This window comes from Podarcis tiliguerta, assembly GCF_965153285.1.
Source record: "Podarcis tiliguerta genome assembly, chromosome: 2".
NCBI lineage: Eukaryota > Metazoa > Chordata > Lepidosauria > Squamata > Lacertidae > Podarcis > Podarcis tiliguerta.
In genome coordinates, this window is record NC_139535.1 from 94,920,383 (window position 1) to 94,941,170 (window position 20,788).

The 20,788-nt window shown below is 45.1% G+C and overlaps 3 protein-coding genes across 5 annotated transcripts; 1 reads left to right on the plus strand and 2 right to left on the minus strand.

The window, feature by feature from the left end:
* Positions 1-1,705: 1,705 nt before the first annotated feature.
* PDE6G (phosphodiesterase 6G) lies at positions 1,706-9,369 on the minus strand. 2 transcript variants are annotated; one of them, XM_083424507.1, is made up of 4 exons: positions 8,591-9,369; positions 6,547-6,748; positions 2,755-2,795; positions 1,706-1,959 (listed from the first exon to the last, which is right to left on the minus strand). In XM_083424507.1, the coding sequence occupies exons 2-4, from the start codon at positions 6,690-6,692 to the stop codon at positions 1,883-1,885; spliced, it is 264 nt and encodes an 87-aa protein (XP_083280633.1). In that variant the 5' UTR covers positions 6,693-6,748; positions 8,591-9,369; the 3' UTR covers positions 1,706-1,882. The 2 variants fall into 2 exon arrangements, with proteins under 2 accessions (XP_083280633.1, XP_083280634.1); XM_083424508.1 differs by lacking the exon at positions 8,591-9,369 and adding an exon at positions 7,288-7,893.
* Positions 9,370-9,498: 129 nt separating this feature from the next.
* Positions 9,499-14,313, minus strand: OXLD1 (oxidoreductase like domain containing 1). 2 transcript variants are annotated; one of them, XR_014507504.1, is made up of 3 exons: positions 14,168-14,313; positions 11,287-12,148; positions 9,499-10,929 (listed from the first exon to the last, which is right to left on the minus strand). XR_014507504.1 is itself a non-coding variant. In XM_083424506.1 (2 exons), the coding sequence occupies exons 1-2, from the start codon at positions 14,264-14,266 to the stop codon at positions 11,702-11,704; spliced, it is 546 nt and encodes a 181-aa protein (XP_083280632.1). In that variant the 5' UTR covers positions 14,267-14,313; the 3' UTR covers positions 9,499-11,701. The 2 variants fall into 2 exon arrangements, 1 of the variants encoding a protein (XP_083280632.1); XM_083424506.1 differs by having other exon boundaries at positions 9,499-12,148.
* A 117-nt stretch (positions 14,314-14,430) lies between these two features.
* Positions 14,431-20,577, plus strand: CCDC137 (coiled-coil domain containing 137). The gene is made up of 6 exons (XM_083428020.1): positions 14,431-14,560; positions 15,711-15,832; positions 16,771-16,966; positions 18,081-18,163; positions 19,628-19,707; positions 20,000-20,577. The coding sequence occupies exons 1-6, from the start codon at positions 14,484-14,486 to the stop codon at positions 20,210-20,212; spliced, it is 771 nt and encodes a 256-aa protein (XP_083284146.1). The 5' UTR covers positions 14,431-14,483; the 3' UTR covers positions 20,213-20,577.
* The last annotated feature ends 211 nt before the right edge of the window (positions 20,578-20,788 follow it).

The window sequence follows — 20,788 nt, forward strand, 5'->3', positions numbered from 1 at the left end:
TCCTCCTCATTCTCACTGTCCCTGATTCTCCTCCGGCTGCATCCTGTTCCATCAGTACTGTCTCTCTTCCTCCGACACACCCTCCAAATATGCACAGAGAAAGAAGAAGAGTGTTGCAGCGGAACAGCTTCCTTTCAGGATCTGGTCTCCATGTGTTGTGGAAAGTTCTTGTGGAATTCCATCCATTAGCTTCCTGTAGCCCATTCTCAAAGCCGGTTTCTGAAATGTACCTGGAAAGCATTTTCAGCCCAACAACCGGCTTCCCCCACCCTTCCCAAAACCAACATTCCTAAGGTGTGTTCCTCTGCAGTGGCAAGATTTAGGGAACATATTCTGGTAGGAATCTTACCTATCCCCTCTCTGTATGCCTTTCAGCAGGCAGTGAAAACAGAGATTACAAGCCAGCAAACCTATTATGGCTACTCTACAACCTCTCTGGAGAAACTATATCCTATTCTATATGTGCAGAATCCATATTTTCAACTTTACTCCTTTCCACTGCAGTATTCCACTCACATCACACTGCATCTTAAAGGTTCCCTGTTGCAAATAAAGTCTCTCTCCCTGCCCTCGTGCTTCCTTGTTTGAGCCCAACAAGTAGTGCTGCAATAGCTTTCATTGCATGAGTTCATCTGCTCACAGGAGGCTGGTCACTCAGGCAAGGCCCACCAGTATATTTTACTCGGTCTTTGATTAAGTGTCCACAGCATCTTCGCAAGGGAGGAGGGAGAGGAACCCCGAACAAATTCGCCCTCTATCCAGTGAACTCCTTGACTGCCCCACCAGGTCCAGTGGTTGCTAGCCGCATTGCATCTACTGCTTTAAACCTCCTCACTACCACCACCTCTCCACTTCCAGGGAATAGATAAGAAGGAAGAGAATGACACAGACCCTCCAAGTGTCCCTATTTTACAGGGACAGTCCCTGATTTACAGAAGCCCATCCTGGTTTCTGATTTGATCCTGGAATGTCTTGCTTTTCCTTAAAGGTAAAGGTAAAGGGACCCCCTGACCATTAGGTCCAGTTGTGGCAGACTCGGGTTGCGGTGCTCACCTTGCTTTATTTGGCCAAGGGAGCCGGCATACAGCTTCCAGGTCATGTGACCAGCATGAATAAGCTGCTTCTGGCGAACCAGGGCAGTGCACGGAAACGCCGTTTACCTTCCCACCGGAGCGGTACATATTTATCTACTTGCACTTTGATGTGCAAGGTTCAAACTGCTAGGTTGGCAGGAGCAGGGACCGAGCAACAGGAGCTCACCCCGTTGCAGGGATTCGAACCGCCGACCTTCTGATCGGCAAGTCCTAGGCTCTGTGGTTTAACCCACAGCGCCACCCGTGTCCTTAGGATGTCCCTATTTTCATCAGAGAAACATTGGAGGGTATGGAGTTATCAAACTCCCAAGCCACCTTAAGCCAATCCTGTATAGGGATTTAAAAAAAATGTTTAATGTTTTATTATGTTTTTATATATGTTAGAAGCTGCGCAGAGTGGCTGGGGCAACCCAGTAAGATGTGTGGAGTGGTAAAATTATCATTATGGAATGGGACATCCCTATTTTCCTTGGATAAATGTTGGGAGGGTATGATGTCATAGTAAAATGGAGAAACTACTATACATGTAAAGATGTCTATTTTTGCAAACTGTAGCTGCAACGGAGGGAGGTTCATCGCAGATAGAGACAATAGCATAAAGTCAAGCATAATACTTGCTCACTTGGGTTTTATTATGGTTTTATCAATTGCTGGAGGCCAAGAGCTGATTTCTGCAAAGTTGATTTGAAGAGGCTAGGAGCACAGATAAAAGGAAGGTCACAGAAGCTGCCTCCTCAACTGGAGGGAAGGCAAATATCCATGCAGCCCCACTTCTGGCCTCTGTGTGTTTATATGATGCCATATTGGGCCAGCTCGTGTAGCTCCAAGTGGCTGAAGGCTTCCCAGGGGCAGATCACAGTAATATCTGAAAGGAAGAGAGAATACGCTTATTGCCAAAGGTCATTGTGCTTCTAGGCTGAAATCTGCCCCAAAGGCCTGTGGTGACAACTGAAGAAGAAGAGTTTGGATTTGATATCCCGCTTTATCACTACCCTAAGGAGTCTCAAAGCGGCTAACAATCTCCTTTCCCTTCCTCCCCCACAACAAACACTCTGTGAGGTGAGTGGGGCTGAGAGACTTCAGAGAAGTATGACTAGCCCAAGGTCACCCAGCAGCTGCGTGTGGAGGAGCGGGAAGCGAACCCGGTTCACCAGATTACGAGTTCACCACTCTTAACCACTACACCACACTCGCTCTCACACTGGTCGAGGAAGCAATTGTGGGGGTTCATAATCATAAATGAGGCTCATGTGAAGTAAGGACTTCAGTTTCTGTGCAGTGGTGTTCGGAGAGAAGGGACTCTATCAAAACACCGCATGGTATGTTGGCATGGCCTTACCCAAAAGTGGGGATGCCAAGACGAGCGATTAAAAACAGTCCTCAACCAATGAATGGCAGGAGGTAGCACTAGTAGACACGCAAAGAAAGTGCTGCAAGTGCTGTGGAGGTAGTGGGTTGCACTAAGGCCTTCTGGGAAGGAGAAACAATCTCAGGACATACAAACACAAGGTGGTTCCCAGGCCTGCCTCCATCCTTAGGCAAAACACACAGATTCCTTGGTAGGTGGAAAACATCAATAAAGAAAAACCAGGCAGTTTTTGTACTAACAAAGGTGCAGAATAATGTTGTGTGGTGCACTAAAAATAGGAATCTTTGGTACCTGTCCCTAAGCCCTCCATACCAGGGATGTCATCGCCAAATCTGCAAAGGAAAAGAGAAAGAGCAGTCTATGATGCATTTGGCTTTTTCACCCTACCCGGATCATTCCTCCACATTATATATTCCATGGATGGCCACTGTGATGCCCTCCAGATGTTGGACTACAACTCCCATCAGCCCCAGCTAACCTGACCAACAACCAGGGATGGTGAAAGTTGTGGTCCAATAAAATATTCAGGGCAACATGTTGTCTATCCCTGATATAATTTCTTTATAGGGCACCACGTAGAGTGGTTTAAGGCAGGATGGTGATTTTTCCACGCAAGAGCTTAAGTCTCAGGACAGCCGCTGATTCAATAATTCCATACATGGCAGAACCCTCACCAGCTTTGGGCAAAGTTGCCGCAGATTCCTTGCAGGACACAACCGAATCACAGTCTAAAAGGCACATACACACTATTGCCATGGTGCCTGACATAGTAAAGGTAAAGGTAAAGGGACCCCTGACCGTTAGGTCCAGTCATGACCGACTCCGGGGTTGCGGCGCTCATCTCGCTTTATTGGCCAAGGGAGCTGGCGTACAGCTTCTGGGTCATGTGGCCAGCATGACTAAGCCGCTTCTGGCAAACCAGAGCAGCACACGGAAACGGCGTTTACCTTCCCGCCGGAGTGGGACCTATTTATCTACTTGCACCTTTGACTTGCTTTCGAACTGCTAGGTTGGCAGGAGCAGGGACCAAGCAACAGGAGCTCACCCCGTCGCGGGGATTCAAACCACCAACCTTCTGATCGGCAAGTTTTAGGCTCGGTGGTTTAACCAACAGCGCCACCCGCGTCCCTCACCTGACATATTAATCGTATTCTAAATATCTTTTGCTCATAACCTGCATTTGCACAAATCAAGAAAGAAAAGAAGAAGAAAACCAGATCCATGGTAAACATTATAACCATGTCTCGGACTAGCAAACCTTGCACTTTTGAAACCTAAACGAAAGCAATGCAGCATGCCATCGTTGAGTTCTATCTCCTGCAGTACCCACAAGACAAGACGGATGAATATTAAAGTACATTGCATTTCCAAGCGAACATAAGAAGTGAGGCCAGTGGTTTGTCTAGCTCAGTATTTTCTAGTTACAGGTAGGCAGCCGTGTTAGTCTGCCATAGTCAAAACAAAATAAAAAAAAAATTCCTTCCAGTAGCACCTTAGAGACCATCTAAGTTTGTTATTGGTGTGAGCTTTCGTGTACATGCACACTTCTTCAGATATCTGAAGAATAACAAACTTGGTTGGTCTCTAATGTGCTACTGGAAGAATTTTTTTATTTATTTAGTATTTTCTATATGTTAATCGTTGCATCATTGTCAAATATCTGGACCAGCCATTTCCCCAGAATAACAATTTGCACCACATCACCAACTTAGTGCCCTATCTCTGGGTTTGGCAGTGAGAAAGTGAGTTCCTTAATTGAGAAAGATGATAGTGGAAGAGGCATTGTGAAGGAGAATTGTTCCTGAATAGGCAAATGACTAGATTCACTGATGGGGAAGGTTCCAACCTGCTGCTTGTAAAGGAATCGTTCCCAGCCAGAAAAATCTGCTGGCAGAGAGAAGAATGTTACAAGCAGCAGGATTGGACCTGTCTCCTCCGTTACCAACAGATTGATTAATGAGTCAGCATTCTGGCTTGCTGTTCCACATAGCAGGCTGCCATGCTGACTCATAAAAAACCATTCTGTTCCTTGTGGGTGCAAACTGGATAGCTTCACTAGTTTAAATCCCAATACCATCAGATCCAAAATGTGCATGAATGGCAATTGTTATCCCAGGACAGGATTCAAGGTGTTGCATGTGCAGAGCAGGGTCCAATCACGCAACAGAACTTTGCCTCCCTTGCCCATGTGTAACCCATAAATCTGTACTGGAAGGTTGAGAGAATGCCCAGACAGGTATGGGGCTACATGCAAGAAAGGAGGGGAGCAACTGAGAATGGATATATAAAAAAAATGTATGAATTGTATACCGTATTTTTTGCTCTATAAGACTCACTTTTTCCCTCCTAAAAAGTAAGGGGAAATGTGTGTGCGTCTTATGGAGCGAATGCAGGCTGCGCAGCTATCCCAGAAGCCAGAACAGCAAGAGGGATTGTTGCTTTCACTGCGCAGCGAGCCCTCTTGCTGTTCTGGCTTCTGAGATTCAGAATTTTTTTTTCTTGTTTTCCCCCTCCAAAAACTAGGTGCGTCTTGTGGTCTGGTGTGTCTTATAGAGCGAAAAATACGGTAAATTTTGTATTGGAAAAATTGAATAAAAATAATTTTAAAAAAAGGAAGGAGGGGAGTAAGGAAAAGGAAGGTACTGTATTTTTCCATGTATAAGACCCTCCCATGTATAAGACAACCCCTATTTTTTGACCCCAAAATTAAGAATATTTAATTGTAATGTTCCATGTATAAGACAACCCCCAATTTTAAACTTTAAAAATTTGGGGGGGGGGATGCAGTCTTATACATGGGAAAATACCGTTATTTATGTGTGAGCAGACCTTGTTCCCTGTTTGCATATCCCACTTAGCATTGCATTGAATTCCACTCACAGAAAAGTTCTCCTTTATTTTGGGGGAGCCTAAACCATGGTTTGACCGAATCCCCCAAAATTGTTAGCATTGTGGCAAACACAGAAATTCCCATTTTGAGTCATCTGGGAGCAGAAGAGGAGAAACAGGAATGTTTTTGAAACCTGCTGTGAAGACTGGAACTAAATATGTGACCTATAGACTGAATGTGTTCTCTAAAGCTGGCCCACCCATGAAGCAGGGTGAGGCGGTTACCTCAGGCGGCACCTACCCAAGGGGTGGCAGCCGTGTTCTTCCACCCAGCTTTGCTGCTGGTCTCCCCAACCTCTAAGGGTAGAGAAGGACCAGTGTCAAAGCTCTGCAGAATACCTCCCCCCCCTGTCTCAAGGGGAAGCCCTTCTGGAGTTTGTGCCACTCATCTCAGGTGTGGCAGCAGCAGACCCTCCAGGTATCCCTATTTTCCAGGGACATCCCTGATTTAGAGAAGCCGTCCCAGTTTCTTATTTGACCCTGGAATGTCCTGCTTTTCGTTAGGACGTCCCTATTTTCATTGGAGAAGCGTTGGAGGGTATGGAGTTATTACAACTCCCGAGCCATCTGAAGGCAATCCTGTATAGGGATTTTTTTAAAAAAAAAGTTTAATGTTTTATTATGTTTTTATATAATGCCCAGAGTGGCTGGGGTAACCCAGTAAGATGTGTGGGATGTAAATAGTAAAATTATCATTATGGAATGGGACGTCCCTATTTTCACGGGAGAAATGTTCGAGGGTACGCAGCAGGGCATTTCACCTCAGGTGACAAAATGCCACAGGTAGCCCCTGCTTCCTATACACAAAACAATGGTTTTAAAACTGCTCCTGGAACTGGTAGGGATGCTAGCTGTTGATAGTGGTGAGGAGGAGGAGGAGGAGGAGGAAGAAGAAGAAGGAGTTTGGATTCTGATATCCCGCTTTATCGCTACCCTAAGGAGTCTCAAAGCGGCTAACAATCTCCTTTCCCTTCCTCCCCCACAACAAACACTCTGTGAGGTGAGTGAGGCTGAGAGGCTTCAGAGAATGTGACTAGCCCAAGGTCACCCAGCAGCTGCATGTGGAGGAGCAGGGACACGAACCCGGTTCACCAGATTACGAGTCCACCACTCTTAACCACTACACCACACTGGTTGTTTTTGGAGGAACGTGAAATCAGTCCTCTTCACCCAAGCAACGTCTCCATCTCTCACCCTTGGACACCCTTCTTTGGTGGCTTGCTTTTAAACTGCCTGGTTTGCCTCTGCTTGAATTTGGGGGGTCCTTTTCTGGGGGTGGCAGGACCTCCAGTCACTCTGGTGGCTGATTTGATTTCTGGCTTGGGAGGTTCGAGGCTCATGGCTGCCGTGAAAATGCTGCGGCACCAAAAATGGCTTCCGATTCCTGTGGTTTAATCTGTTGTGAAGAAAGGAAGGAGGGAAAAGGATTATACTCCCAGGTCTAGTGTTTCTGTGGACAGCTAATTACATCAGCTGTTGAACTTCCATCACATCTTGAGTTCATGTTCCAAAGAAAAGAAACAAATGAGGTGCAACATCTTTAACTCCAGAATATATATACTGAGTCAGACCATTAACTCATCTAATCCAGTGAAGTTAATACTAATTGGTAGTGGCTCTGCAGAGTTTCAGGCAGGGGGCATTCCCAAACCCACCTGAAGATGCCAGGGTAAAGCTTTTGTCTTCTAAGACACAACTCCTCACATATATTTCCATACATAACACTTTTAGGTTCATCACCATTCACTCTTCAAGTAGCACAGAGCGAAATAATATTTAGTTCGTAGTTCATGCGACTTGACTAGCTCTACACTTGGACTGGAACCCACGTGTGGACCAAGCTTTGATGTTGAAACCCTAATTATTCCATCTGAAACTTCAGATTATAATGTTCAGAGCCACTCAAAAAGTAGCTGGCTAGGATCCAGGAAATACCTGATTTATCTCGGCCTTGTCTGGGTGTGGACTTGTAGAAGCCGCTCCCTGTTCAACTCACCCGATGTTTTCTATTTCACTTTCATCCCTAGGAATGAGGGCAAGAAGACACTGGAATGGGGTTGCACAGGAGAGTGCCATGTGAAATTTATTCTCGGCGAATGACGCGTGCCAAACGCACCTGGCATGGCAATGCACTTGACACACGGCAGTGCAGATAGAATGTGCCCATGCGCACCCAATGGACAGCTAAATTTGGTTTGTTGCTTTATGTGCCCTCAGCAGATCGCACAGCCTAGCCAAAGAAAAGCTGCCGGCTGTTGTCGTTAGGACACTAGGATAAATGGGGCATTGGTCTGGTGCAGTGTTGCGTTAATTTTGTTCATAGATAAATCCCTAAACAAATGCTAATCTGATTAAACCTTTTCTCCCCCTCTCCAGTAAACAAGCTTGCTAATATTTGCACTTGTTTACAGGATTATTATTTCAGGGGGAGAGGATTTTATTTATGTTCATTAGTTATTACCATCCCTCTCTGAAAACTGATGCATATCCCTGCTACTCCCAGTCTCAGTAATGTTAATTTTTCCAGATCACACAGATCATGATATTTATTCCACAGCTATTCTAGCTAATGAGGAAAGACTTAGCAGCTTAATTGCTGTTCTGAGGATTCCCACACCTTGTATCTAAAAAGCCAAACCATTAAAAAAGTTATGATTCAGATATGCAGCCAGTCAAATAAATGTGTACATTCACCCCATTGTTTAATTATACAAAATTAGCCACAACTCTCACATCTACTTTTATGCTCCCGTATCCATTTGCCAACGACAAGCTGTCTCGTCAAGCTACAAAAAGCTGTTCATTTTTTACTTTTGCTGCCTTGCTATTCCTTGGAAGTCTCACTTCCTCCCATTTCAGTATGCATAGCATTGCAGGATCAGTCAGTTTTATGATGCTTTTATATTTGTTGGAAGCTGCCCAGAGTGGCTAGACAACCCAGTTAGATAGGCAGGGTACAAAGAATAAAATTATTAATATTATGCATGCTAATAGCCACCCTATGGCAGAAAGGCAGTATTTGCCCATAGCTACCCAGTGACATCCCATGGCTGAGGAAGCATTAGAATGAAATTCAACACAGAGTTTGTTGCACCCGTGGGCCTCCTCTCTTATAGCAGGGTCTGTCCTCCCAGGAATACAACCACAACAGGACCCACATTAAAGCAGAAGCTGCAAATTGGGTGGATTAAAAAGATAACTATGAGCCAAAGAAAAAAATTAGGGGGCTGCTACTCACCAGACGCCAGTGTCAACCTTTGCCTGAACCACTGCAGCAAGAATTAAGAGTTGCCAGTGAGTGTATCTCTAGCTTTGGAGAGGTTTCAAAGGGGTTTGCTAGATTTATTCTGCTCCTCCTAATAGGATTATATCTCTTGTTTCTAATCCCGTATCAACCTCAATGACAGGTACATTGTGGGCTGGATGTTCAGAACAGGGGGAGTGGGGGAAATGTATGGAAATTTTTCCAGATCAATTGTGATAGACTCAGCATCTGCCCGTTGCCTCTAGAACCAGTAGACAAATGCACTTCCATGACATTACATGCCCAATGATGTTCTGTGCAGTTTGAAGAAGAAGAAGAGGAGGAGGAGGAGGAGGAGGAGTTTGGATTTGAAATCCCGCTTTATCACTACCCAAAGGAGTCTCAAAGCGGCTAACAATCTCCTTTTCCCTTCCTCCCCCACAACAAACACTCTGTGAGGTGAGTGAGGCTGAGAGACTTCGGAGAAGTGTGACTAGCCCAAGGTCACCCAGCAGCTGCATGTGGAGGAGCGGGGACGAGAACCCGGTTCACCAGATTACAAGTCTACTGCTCTTAACCACTACACCACACTGGCTCATATACTCCTATGCCAGCAGGCATTGCCGCCATATGAAATCAAAATAATTGGGCCTGCAGGGGCCGCACACCCACTTCTGTTTTACATGGTTTGGGCAGGAATGGCAAGGCTTAGTGAGAGGAGGTTGGAGGCATCCAGCAGAACAGCCCAAATTACCAGTAGTCTAATACAAGTGTTATCTATGTTTAGACAGCAGTTGTGGAATACTTGTACAAACAAGGTCTGCAATAACCAAGTGCTGAGTGATTGTGGGAGATGATGGCTGCAGGCAAGACTTCTCAATACATTGCACTCAGGAGCAGAGAAGGGTGCAAGAGGATACACAGAGGTTCCCTTTAACGATCAGCTGTTCAGCAGAGCAATAGGAAACTGTAGGTTACAGGGAGCTAAGGCCATTTCCACCTAATGGTCTATATTGCTTGCAAAATGTTCCTCTACACCAGAGATCATTACAAAGCAAAATGTCCTGAAAGTAAGCTTGCCATCTGGCTAGAAAACAAAACAAAACCTGTCCTGACCTGCTTTTGCACCTTAAAATATATGCCCATCAGGTTGCTGTTGGGAGGCTCTGCCACGGGAACTGGTTAAAAAAAAAGAATTGGTGATCTTAAAGTAAGAAGATAGCTGCAGCTATACTCTGTGCAAGAATCACAAACAAAGGGCTGCCTGTGTAAACATAAGGTGGGGTGGTGAATTCAAGGCTTCTGGTGTCCTTCTTTCTCACAAGCAAGAATTCCTACCAATGCATTTCAGTACAATGAGTTTCACGCCACTTGCACCAAATTAAGCATTTCTTTTAAAAAAGTTGGTACACAAAGTGATCCAGCTGTGTTCACTTAACAGAATGTAGCTTAATCCTATTTACTAAAGTCTAGCTAGCTGTAATTCGTGGAACGTTCAGCAGTTCCATTAAAGTGACCTGCGATTAGGCTGTCTGAGAAATCCTTTAGAGCAAGGGGGTTAGGAAAGGATCGTAAGTGATATTATCCTGGCAAACCAAGGACAAGGGTGGCAGTTTGCTTTTCTAAAAGGGGCCAGAGGAAATACAAAGCTTTGCACAAGATCCTTCTCTGGGATTTTGAAATGCAGTTTGTGGCTTTTTACCGATGAGGCAAGGCTATGGTTAGCTGGTCTGAATTAAGTGGAATTAACACAGCCAAATGGAAATTTCTCTTTTTTAGGAATGCCATCTTTTTAATTGGCTCCTTTAACAGCAGGCACAATGTTCATCCATTCTGCAAAAAAGGTTCACTGGCAGATTTTGTGCCAGTTAACAGTGATCCTAAAGGTACAGAGCCAGTTTTGCCAGTTTTTTTGCGGTCAGTTGGCAATCATAGGCAGTGCTCTGTACACAGGTATCACATGACTAGGCAGCTCCCCAATAATAATATTACACAGAAATATATGCCTCTGATACACTGGGTTTCCAGTTGGTTGCCCCTTCTGGCCTAGAAGGGGCATGCACTTTTGTGGGTGCTGGTTCTCTTCCACAAAAGCTCTTCCTATCACCGAGGGGGCAAAGTAAGAGCTACAATTGGCAGCATTGCTGGAAATGGAGACAAAACCTGCCAAGCCCTCTGCCCTGCCCAATATTGCTTTGCTGCATCCTTAGCAGCATTGCTGATTGTAGGCCCTTTATGAGGGAAAGTGGAGGACAATGGAAGCCATTCACTTTTATGGCTCATCCTCAATCTATGTAACAGGGCAGCTATAAGGATTACTGAAATAATGTAGGCTAAGCGCTGTGGTGTAAACCACTGAGCCTTGGGCTTGCCGGTCGGAAAGTTGGTGGTTTGAATCCCCACGACGGGGTGAGCTCCCATTGTTTGATCCCAGCTCCTTCCAACCTAGCAGTTCAAAAGCACGTCAAAGTGCAAGTAGATAAATAGGTACCGCTCCGGTGGGAAGGTAAACGGTGTTTCCGTGCACTGCTCTGGTTTCTCCAGAAGCGGCTTAGTCATGCTGGCCACATAACCCGGAAAAACTGTCTGCAGACAAACGTTGGCTCCCTCGGCCAGTAAAGCGAGATGAGCGCTGCAACGCCAGAGTCATTTGTGACTGGACTTAACTGTCAGGAGTCCTTTACCTTTACCTTTTTAAGCACTTTGAATCGTCATAGTAAATAACATTATCACCCTACTGAGTGGCACTCATAACAAGAGTTATCAGCCAACCTGAGATAGGCTTAACTCCAATCTTAAACCAGCATTGTTTTTCATTATTAAATAATAAATACAGTTAAACATAATAATCATCATTGGATACAGGATAAGGACATCTTTTTAAGAACAGGTAGTTCAAATTTAACAGAATATTAGGACTGCATATCATCCCGATAGGCTTAATAATACTGGGACTCCTGTATAAAATTAGACTTGCCCCTTCTACTTCAGAAAAGGGAGTATAAACAATCAGGATAGATTTTTCCTTCAGAATCTGTTACGGCCCAAGACCAGGCATGAGGTATGTAGCTGTGACAGTGTTGTTGTTTTTCTTTTTAAAAGGTTTCAGTCCTTCTTCATTCGGAATCTGATCTCCATCTTTAAGATCGTTTTTATATTCTCATCCTGTATGTGTTTGTCCACAGCTGCTAATGCCTGTTCTCCACCGTCCTGGTAATACTTCAGAAGCTCTTCAGTGTATGCAATCCAGACACAGTTGTGGCATCCACTCATGCAACAGTTTGTGGGGGGGAGAAGTGTTGGAGGGGTGGCAAAAGCAGAATCTTTGTCCTCTGAAGAAGCAGCCTCTTCCTTGGAGCCAGGCTCCTTGCCCATCAGGGAAGTAGCATTTTTGGAACCATTGTCCTGTGCATCTGCGTGCATGTACCGCCGTCCATCGACCATCAGCATTGCCGGAAACCTCCACATGTTAACTAAGAACTTGTGATGGGATCTGTGCAAAAGCACTGCAGTCCCACTATTGTGTGAGTGCCCGAATAGATAGATGCATTCCTAGCAAGGACAAAAACAGAAACAAATGGATTAAACCCTTTCTATATCCCCGCTGCTTATTTCCAGTACTTCCCATCCATCCCAGGGTGTGACTTGCCAGATTTCATGTATTTTATTCATAGAATTTGTAACATGTGCTATACCAGGGGTCAGCAAACTTTTTCAGCAGGGGGCTGGTCCAGTGTCACTCAGGCTTTGTGGGGGCCGGACTATATTTTTGGGGGAAAGAAGAAGAACAAACAACTTCCTATGCCCCACAAATAACTCATAGATGCATTTTAAATAAAAGCACACATTCTACTCATGTAAAAGCACCAGGCAGGCCAAAATAACCCAGAGATGCATTTTAAATAAAAGGACACATTCTACTCATGTAAAAACATGCTGATTCCTGGACCGTCCGCAGGCCGGATTTAAAAGGCGACTGGGCCGGATCCGGCCCCTGGGCCTTAGTTTGCCTACCCACCCACGTGCTATACCGTATATCCCAATTGCAGTATCAGTAATGACAAATTCGAACTCCGAACGGTTTAAAAATCTGTGACATATTAAACTCATACATCTTGCCTCTGGGGCAAGCAGCCATCCTCCTTGAATCTGCCCAACCTCCTGTTAAAGCCATCTCAGTCAGCAGCTATCACGTTTTGAGGCAACAAGTCCTGTAAATAAAGTGTGTGTTGTGGGAAGTCTGAACAGAAATGGAGCATCGACAAATGCATGTATACCAAATGCCACACAGGGAGATGCAAACCTGTGGTCCTCCAGGTGTTGTTACTGGACTTTCAACTCCCACCACCCCGATCCATGGACCCTGTGGGTTGGCGGATGCTGAGGACTTGGGAGAAACATCTAGGGCTATTATAGCTGAGTGGCACGCTCTCCCATCAAGTGTCAAGGAGATAAAGAACTACACAACCTTCAGAAGACATCTGAAGGCAGCCCTGTATTGGGAAGTTCTTAATGTTTACTGTTTCAATATGTTTTTGTATATGTTGGAAGCTGCCCAGAGTGGCTGGGGCAATCCAGTCAGGTGGGCAGGGTGAGTGCTTTTTTATGAGGGTATGCAGTACCGGCACTTTTTTCTTCTAGAAGTAAATCACTGGTTAAAAATATGGTGCTTACTGTAACAACTTCATGGTGAGTACTTCCCCTCCCCTTTTTAAGAAGAAAAACACTGGGCAGGGTACAAATAAAATACAGTCAAACCTTGGTTGTCGAACGTAATCCATTCTGGAATACTGTTCGGCTTCCGAAACGTTTGACAACTGAGGCGTGGCTTCCGATTGGTTGCAAGAGCTTCTTGCACTCAGGTAGAAGCCACGTCAGATGTTCAGGTTCCGAAAAATGTTCGAAAACCGGAACATTTACTTTCGGGTTTTCGGCGTCTGGGAATCAAAACACACGATAATAGAGTTGTTTAGGAACCATGGTTTGATTGTAATGATAATGCTGATGATAATGGAAGCTGCCTAGAGTGGCTATGGCAACCCAGTCAGATAGGCAGGATCAGTGCTTTCTTATTTTTTTGGGGGGGGGTATGCAGTGCCGGCACCTTTTCTAGAAGAAAAACCACTGGTTTAAAATGTGGCACTAAGTGTAGCAACTTCATGGTGAGTACCGGCCCCTTTTTTTCTGGAAGAAAAACACTGGGCAGGGTACAAAAATAATAATGACGATAATAATAATAATGGGGGGTAATAATAATTGTGATCAGAGTCTTTCATGGTGGAGCAGCACACAAATCCCCTTCTAGAAACAGTCGCCACAACATTATTGCTATTTGCTGTGGTGCCCTATAAACAAACCACAAGCCATCTCCTGAAGCCTGTAACTCTAAAAAGCGAAAGGGAAAAGCGGGGCGCCTCTTGAAGCGGGCATTTTAGGCACAGCCGACTCCAGGCTGCTCTCTCCCTTTGCCTCCTCCCAGCAGATTCTCCGTCCGCGGGCAAGAGCGACCCGTTGCCCAGTAAACGCGCTCAGGACCAGCAGCTTCGCCCCGACGCCGCCGGACCCCCTCACCTTCCCCTGCGAGTGCCTGGCCGCTGCTGCTGCTGCAGCCTGAGCCCCGGCCAGCCGCCGGCTGCAGCGGAGGGCGCCCACTAACAGCAGCATCAACATCAGCTCCGGATTGCCTGGGAAGAAGCCACGCTCCGTCCCTGCGCCGGGCGCCGAGACTGGCATCTCTCTCGGCCAATGGCCTCAGCGGCCTCCAGGGAGGCTGTGGGCGGGGAACGACGAGATGTCAAAGCTTTCAACCAATGGGGAGCGGGCAAAGGGGGGCACCGGAAGTAGAGCAGGCGCACGTGGGTGAAGCGGAAAGGAAAGAAGAGGCGCGATGGGCAAAAGGAAGGTGCGGACGCAAACGGCGCCTGCTGCCACCGCCTCGCGGGAAGGGGCTGCTCCAAGGGGCAGGTGGGTGTTTATCCCGCCGGTGATGTTTCGGTGTGCGCGTTGTCCCGGGGGGGGGGGTGCTGGCAAACAACAGACCTGTAAGGTAGGCCCACGTGATGCGCATCACCCTCCTTATCGCAGACGCGGAGCTGAGGATTGGAAGGTTTTTCAGCGGCTTGCTTAAAAAGCGGGCCGATGTCGGGTTTCGGTTGTGCGCTTCCCGGTAGTGGGGTAAGCGTGCCTTTGGGGTTTCTTTCTCTCTTTTTTTGGCACTGGGAATGTCAGCTGCGTCTGGAACCCGGCTCAAGATCACCAAAACTCACGCAACAAAACTTGCTTTAGTACTGTCCTCGGGATGGGTGCGGCTTAAACTTGAGGTCAAGCTTGAGGTTCATTGTTTTCAGATGATTAGTAGTAGTAGACTCAGTGCTCAGAGTTCGACATACAGTGGTGCCTCAGGTTACATACGCTTCAAGTAACAGACTCACTAACCCAGAAATAGTGCTTCAGGTTAAGAACTTTGCTTCAGGATGAGAACAGAAATCACGCAGCAGCAGCGAGAGGCCCCATTAGCTAAAGTGGTACCTCAGGCTAAGAACAGTTTCAGGTTAAGAAGGGACCTCTGGAACGAATTAAGTTCTTAACCCGAGGTACCACTGTATATATAAGCACCCTCCAGGTGTTGCTAAAATATAACTATTATCCTAATCTTGTGTTGCTTTCGGGTAAATGTAATCAATTGCCACTTTATACCAGGAGTGCTTACGCTGTTTCCCTTCAGGTCTTGGCTTCCCAATTTCTGTTGCTTGTCAGAGGTTATGGGACTTTTAGCCCTGCAACATCTGGAGGGGCATATACTAGGTACCCCTGCTTAAAACATTGATGTCACGATGTAATAAATGATGCTGTTGCAGCTGTCCTGTATGTGGGCATTGTTGTAGCTGCCCCTGTACAGATGGTGTAACCTTGACATTCTAATATGGAGCAGCCTGTGAAATTGTGATCCCAAGCTTTTGCCTGCTAGTTGCCTGTGTGATGGACAGCTGCTCTAAACCTGTCATTCAAGCTGGTCTTCTGGTCGTACTTACCATAAGGCATTTTGAAATTTTAATTGTTGAAACAAGCTGTACAACCTTGCCCGTAACATCTCCCCCCCTTTAAAACCCTGTAGACAAATTAAGAAGAATAAAACTCAGTGCCTGGATGAGCAAGAAATTCCTTTTCGGTTGCGGGAAATAATGAGGAGCCGTGATGAATTAAAGAACCCCAAGAGCAAGAAGAAAAAGAAAAAGGGTAAAAAAGCAGTCTTCATGTTTTTCCAACATACACTATGGACCCAATTCTGATAGCTCAGTTGGTTAGAGCATGGTTCTCATAACACCAAGGTTGCAGGTTCGATCCCCATATGGGACAGCTGCATATTTGTGCATTGCAGGGGGTTGGACTAGATCAGGCATCCCCAACCTTCGGCCCTCCTGAAGTTTTGGACTATAATTCCCATCATTCCAGACCACTGGTCCTGTTAGCTAGGGATCATGGGAGTTGTAGGCCAAAACATCTGGAGGGCTGCAGGTTGGGAATGCCTGGACTAGGTGATCCTCAGGGTCCCTTCCAACTCTACAATTCTAGGATTACTGTCTCTTTACCATAATAGCACAATACGTCCCTCTGCAACTTTCAGTTCATTAAGCTTTGGCATGGGGAATTGATCAGTCAGTAACAGCATAACTGTTCTGGATTTGTTTTCGTGAAAACTGGGTGTAAATTTATTAAGGAAATAAATAACTCATTGCCAATCCATTTGTCTTTTGGCAACAACATCCGTTGCCTGCTTATGGCAGAGGGCCAGCAGCTATCTGCTCTAAGGAGCTCTGTAATAATAAACACAATCAGTGCAAAAAACACATGCTATATTGGGAAGTTAATGGATTCCAATGTAATTTGATCCTATATTCAGTTGCAGAGCCAGTCCTCCTAGCTAGCACCAGGACTGTGACATTTTGGGGGTGGGGAAATCTAGGGTGGTTGGACATGGTGTGACACCCATTTATGCCCCACAGAAGTATGTTAGACTGCTCTAGCTTGGACCACTGTCAAATAGATGCTGTGCTTGTCTATTTTTGTTTTGCAGAGGGCCAGGGAAATAAAGGTTTTTTTGTCTTCATCTTTCTTTATTTCTCTGGGTGCTGTTGGGCACAGTAAGACTGTAATAGTTTGTGTTTTCATCTCAGAGAAGCAACCAGGTCATATACTGGAGGGTGACATACCTGTGCCAAAATTCAAGCGGCGAAAAGGAGAGGGAGATTCTACCTACATCGGGCGCATTGAGCGGGAAACTCAGCATGTGATGTTCCTTACCAAATACCAGCTGCAGCGTGAACCCGAAAAAGAAGAGCCAGTCCCAGAAAAGTCCCAGAGGAAGAAAGAGTAAGCTTGATCCCTTAGGTAAAGGGACCCCTGACCATTAGGTCCAGTCGTAGACTCGGGTTGCAGCACTCATCTCACTTTATGGGCCAAGGGAGCCGATGTACAGCTTCCAGATCATGAGGCCAGCATGACTAAGCCACTTCTGGCGAACCAGAGCAGTGCATGGAAACGCTGTTTACCTTCCTGCCGGAGTGGTAAATATCTACTTGCACTTTGACGTGCTTTCGAACTGCTAGGTTGGCAGGAGCAGGGACCGAGCAACGGGAGCTCACCCCGTCGCAGGGATTCGAACCGCCAACCTTCTGATCGGCAAGCCCTAGGCTCTGTGGTTTAACCCACAGCACCACCCACGTCCTTAGTTTGCAGCTAATGTTGGAAACTCAGATATATAAGCTAGGTGCCAAATGGCTCCTTAAACCAAGCTTACTGTCAACAAAATGAAATGTCTCATTGCCATTTTGGGGCAAGATGGCTCTAAAGTCTTATTTTTCAAATGATGGGCTGACTGTGATTGATTTTCAGTTAAACATCTGGCTAGTTCAGATGACAACCTTGAGCTAGGGTGAGAACTTTGGGAACTTAAAGAAGAAAAGTCATTTGATCTAGGGACAGTCCACATAGATATTGGCCTGTCCCTACCTCTTTTTCTTAATGGTGACACAGACTATTCATAATGTAAGAATATTCTTCACAACTGTGAGCAAGGCAGTGGGGTGGGGTAAGTGAAGGCAAGCTGCAACAACAAACTGTTAACGTTCTTCACCGCTCCGGCTCAGGCAGCACAGAAAAAGCAATTTGGTTCCTAAAATTCATTCCAATTGTGCAGATAAAATATAACTGATAGAATTCTACGGGATGTGGTATTAGTGTGTGCAAACGGTTCAGGCATGCACCTCCAGGTGGTGGAGATGTCAGGCACCATCCTGGTACCCAGTCATCTGCACTTGGCCGCAGGTGGCCAATAGCCAGGTACACAATGCCTTTTATTGACACAGTATCTTTGTAGCCCTCTTTGCTCTGATTGGGGCTCTGAATTGTATTCCCTTTATCCTCTGCTGAAATTTCTGTGTACAGCTCCTGTTGCATCCTTTCTTCAACAAAACTTGCTTTCTAGTTTTCAGAAGAAGAAGCTGGATAAAATCCGTCGGAAGAAAGAGGAGAAAAAAGCAGCATTGCTGGAGAAAGACTTTCTCAAAGGTAGGGGAAGTATTTTTCAATGTATGGCTTTTTGGCTTTCTTCAGAGTTCCAGAACACCCCAAATCTCTGCTACAGAATTCCAAGGGTTTGAAAACCACCACATCTTTCTTGATGTTTCCTGCATGTATATTTTTCCCCAAGGGGTGCTTTGAGTGTGCATTTATTTTTGTGGTGGTAGTTCTATCTGGATATTGAGAATTTCATACTGAGGAGAAGGATTGTGGTGTTGACTTATGTTACAACAGGATACACAATTGCTTTGGATTATGGGATTTGTCTGGATCTTCATAAGGCTGTAGTCTAAGTTCAACTCAAAAAGTATCTTTCTTTCTTTGTACTTTATAAAACAAAAACTTGCAGTTTGTGCGGGAACAGAAAGTTGATTTAGCATATCACTGTTTATAGTGATATGTTAAATCATTTGCGTATTATTTATTATCCCGCTCTTCTGGTGCAAAATCCCCACTCAGGGCAGCTTAAAAACACCTAACATTCCATACACACACACACACACACAACAACAACAACAACAACAACAACAACAACACAAAACACAGTCAATCAATTGCCATCAATTTGATTTTAATTAATTTTTATAATGAAAGGTTTTTAGAATGTTGGATTATTTTGATTGTTGTTAGCCGCCCTGAGCCCAGCTTCAGCTGGGGTATAAATATTATTATTATTATTATTATCATCATTATTATTAAGCAGGATTGGAAAATGAATGCACCCTTAAGCTACAGGCCATCTGCTGTAGCATCCAGCCATGGAGAGCTGGTGTTAGGAGTTTTTATAGCACTGCAAACACTTTCATCAATTGAACCACCAGTCTCTCTGTCAGTTGTTGTTGTTGTTACTCATTAGTTGCTTTTTTAAACAAATGTAATAACAACAAATAAATAAATAAATAACACATGGAGTAAAACCAACATAAAGCTGAAACAGAATAAAAATGGAAACTTGTTCGTATTTTTAAAAGGTAGGACTAAAACATCCCAAACACTGAAGAAACCAGATAATTAAAAGCCAAAGCCTGGTGGTCTTTGATATCAAGCAAATCTATTGTCAAGAGGAAGCTTGGTTCCAGCTCCACTTCCAAAGTTTGGACACCTGCTTTTTAGGGCACACCTTTATGTCCAAAGCAACAAATTCCCAGCTGAAATATATAAAAGTGTAGTTGCATTGTGCTGAATTTTGTAATAGGGACAGGTACATTTGAATGGGAGCTGAACCATAGTCTCTGTTACTGTGTGCTGTGGGGATTAACATACAGGACGGAAAGGCACTTGTTCTTTGCTGTGACATGACAAATAGGAGTGGCTGTATTGGCCTCTAGACTGGACTTCAGGCTTGAGTCAGGCTGCTAAGTGGGATATAACGGGAGGAGAATATCTCTGTTTTAGTGCTATCTCCATCTCAATTCAGTCCCTGGGAGCTTACCTCTTTGCCATTCCTTTCAGACTCGGTGAAGTTTGGTGAGGTTGCTGAACAGCCCCCAACAATTACAGCGAAACCTAGAAAGAGTGTTGTCAAAGACAAGGTAAGTTATGTAGCTGCATGAAATTCTATCTCTGTCTTCTAACTTTGCCAGTGACCCTGCTACCTATACAGGAAATAATTTTACACGATCGGTAGCAAAGCTTGGGGAAGAACACTGGTTTGGTGTTAGCAATACTATTATCAAACTAGTTGTATCAGAGTTTCGGGTATTTCAGGGTTTGTTTGTTTGTTTGTTTTCTGAAAGCTGGTTCTGTGTTCATGATCATACTCAATCTATAACCTCTTTCCTCTGTGTGCTTCTTTAACTTGAGCCAATCTCTCTTACATTCCAGGCCGGCAAGAAGGAGCTTCTGTTGACATCTCTCTTGGGCTCCTGTGGGACACCCTCCACTCCAAAAGTATTCCACACATCCCTTGCTCGCCAGAGGATTGTGCTGGAGGAAAGAGAAAGGGTTGTCCAAGCTTACCGGGACATAAAGAAACGCAAGCAGCAGCAAATGTCCGAAAGTCAGCTTGCTATTGACAAACTAAAGAAGCCCGTCTGAGATGCTTCCAACTGTGCCAGAAAACAGGAAGAAACATTTTAATACAAGGACAGAGCAGCAGCCAAGATGGCGGTGTATTTAAACGGTCCTCTTTTTGGATGACCGCATTAAGCCATCAGGACCAGCAAGACTGACTAGTGTTGTACGCATTGGGCAATATGGCAGTCATCTGCTACTTCCAGAAGCAGAGCAAAGTGTATACAGTGGAATTTTTCTAGACTCAACCTTGGAACTTCATGCCTAGTGATCTTAGCAACCTGGGGGTTCTCTAACCTTCTCTTAACTTTCCTCTGGGATTCAGAGTAGAAGTACCAGAATGGGAATGGTCTCGGAGGCAATTACACCGAATAAATATATTTATATTATCCGCTGGTGCAGCCATTTGGCAGAGGAATGTGGAATGAAAATAGCACTCTGAAAATGACAACAAAGCAAAATGGTCTCATTTGATTTTAAAGGTTATGAAAGGCTCAGTTATTCCCGCTTTTTCAGTATCGGTGGCAAGTTCTGTTTCTTGCTGCTAACTGCCCAGCGCAACTCTGCATCCATATATTCCCCAACAAAGTTGGAGAAACA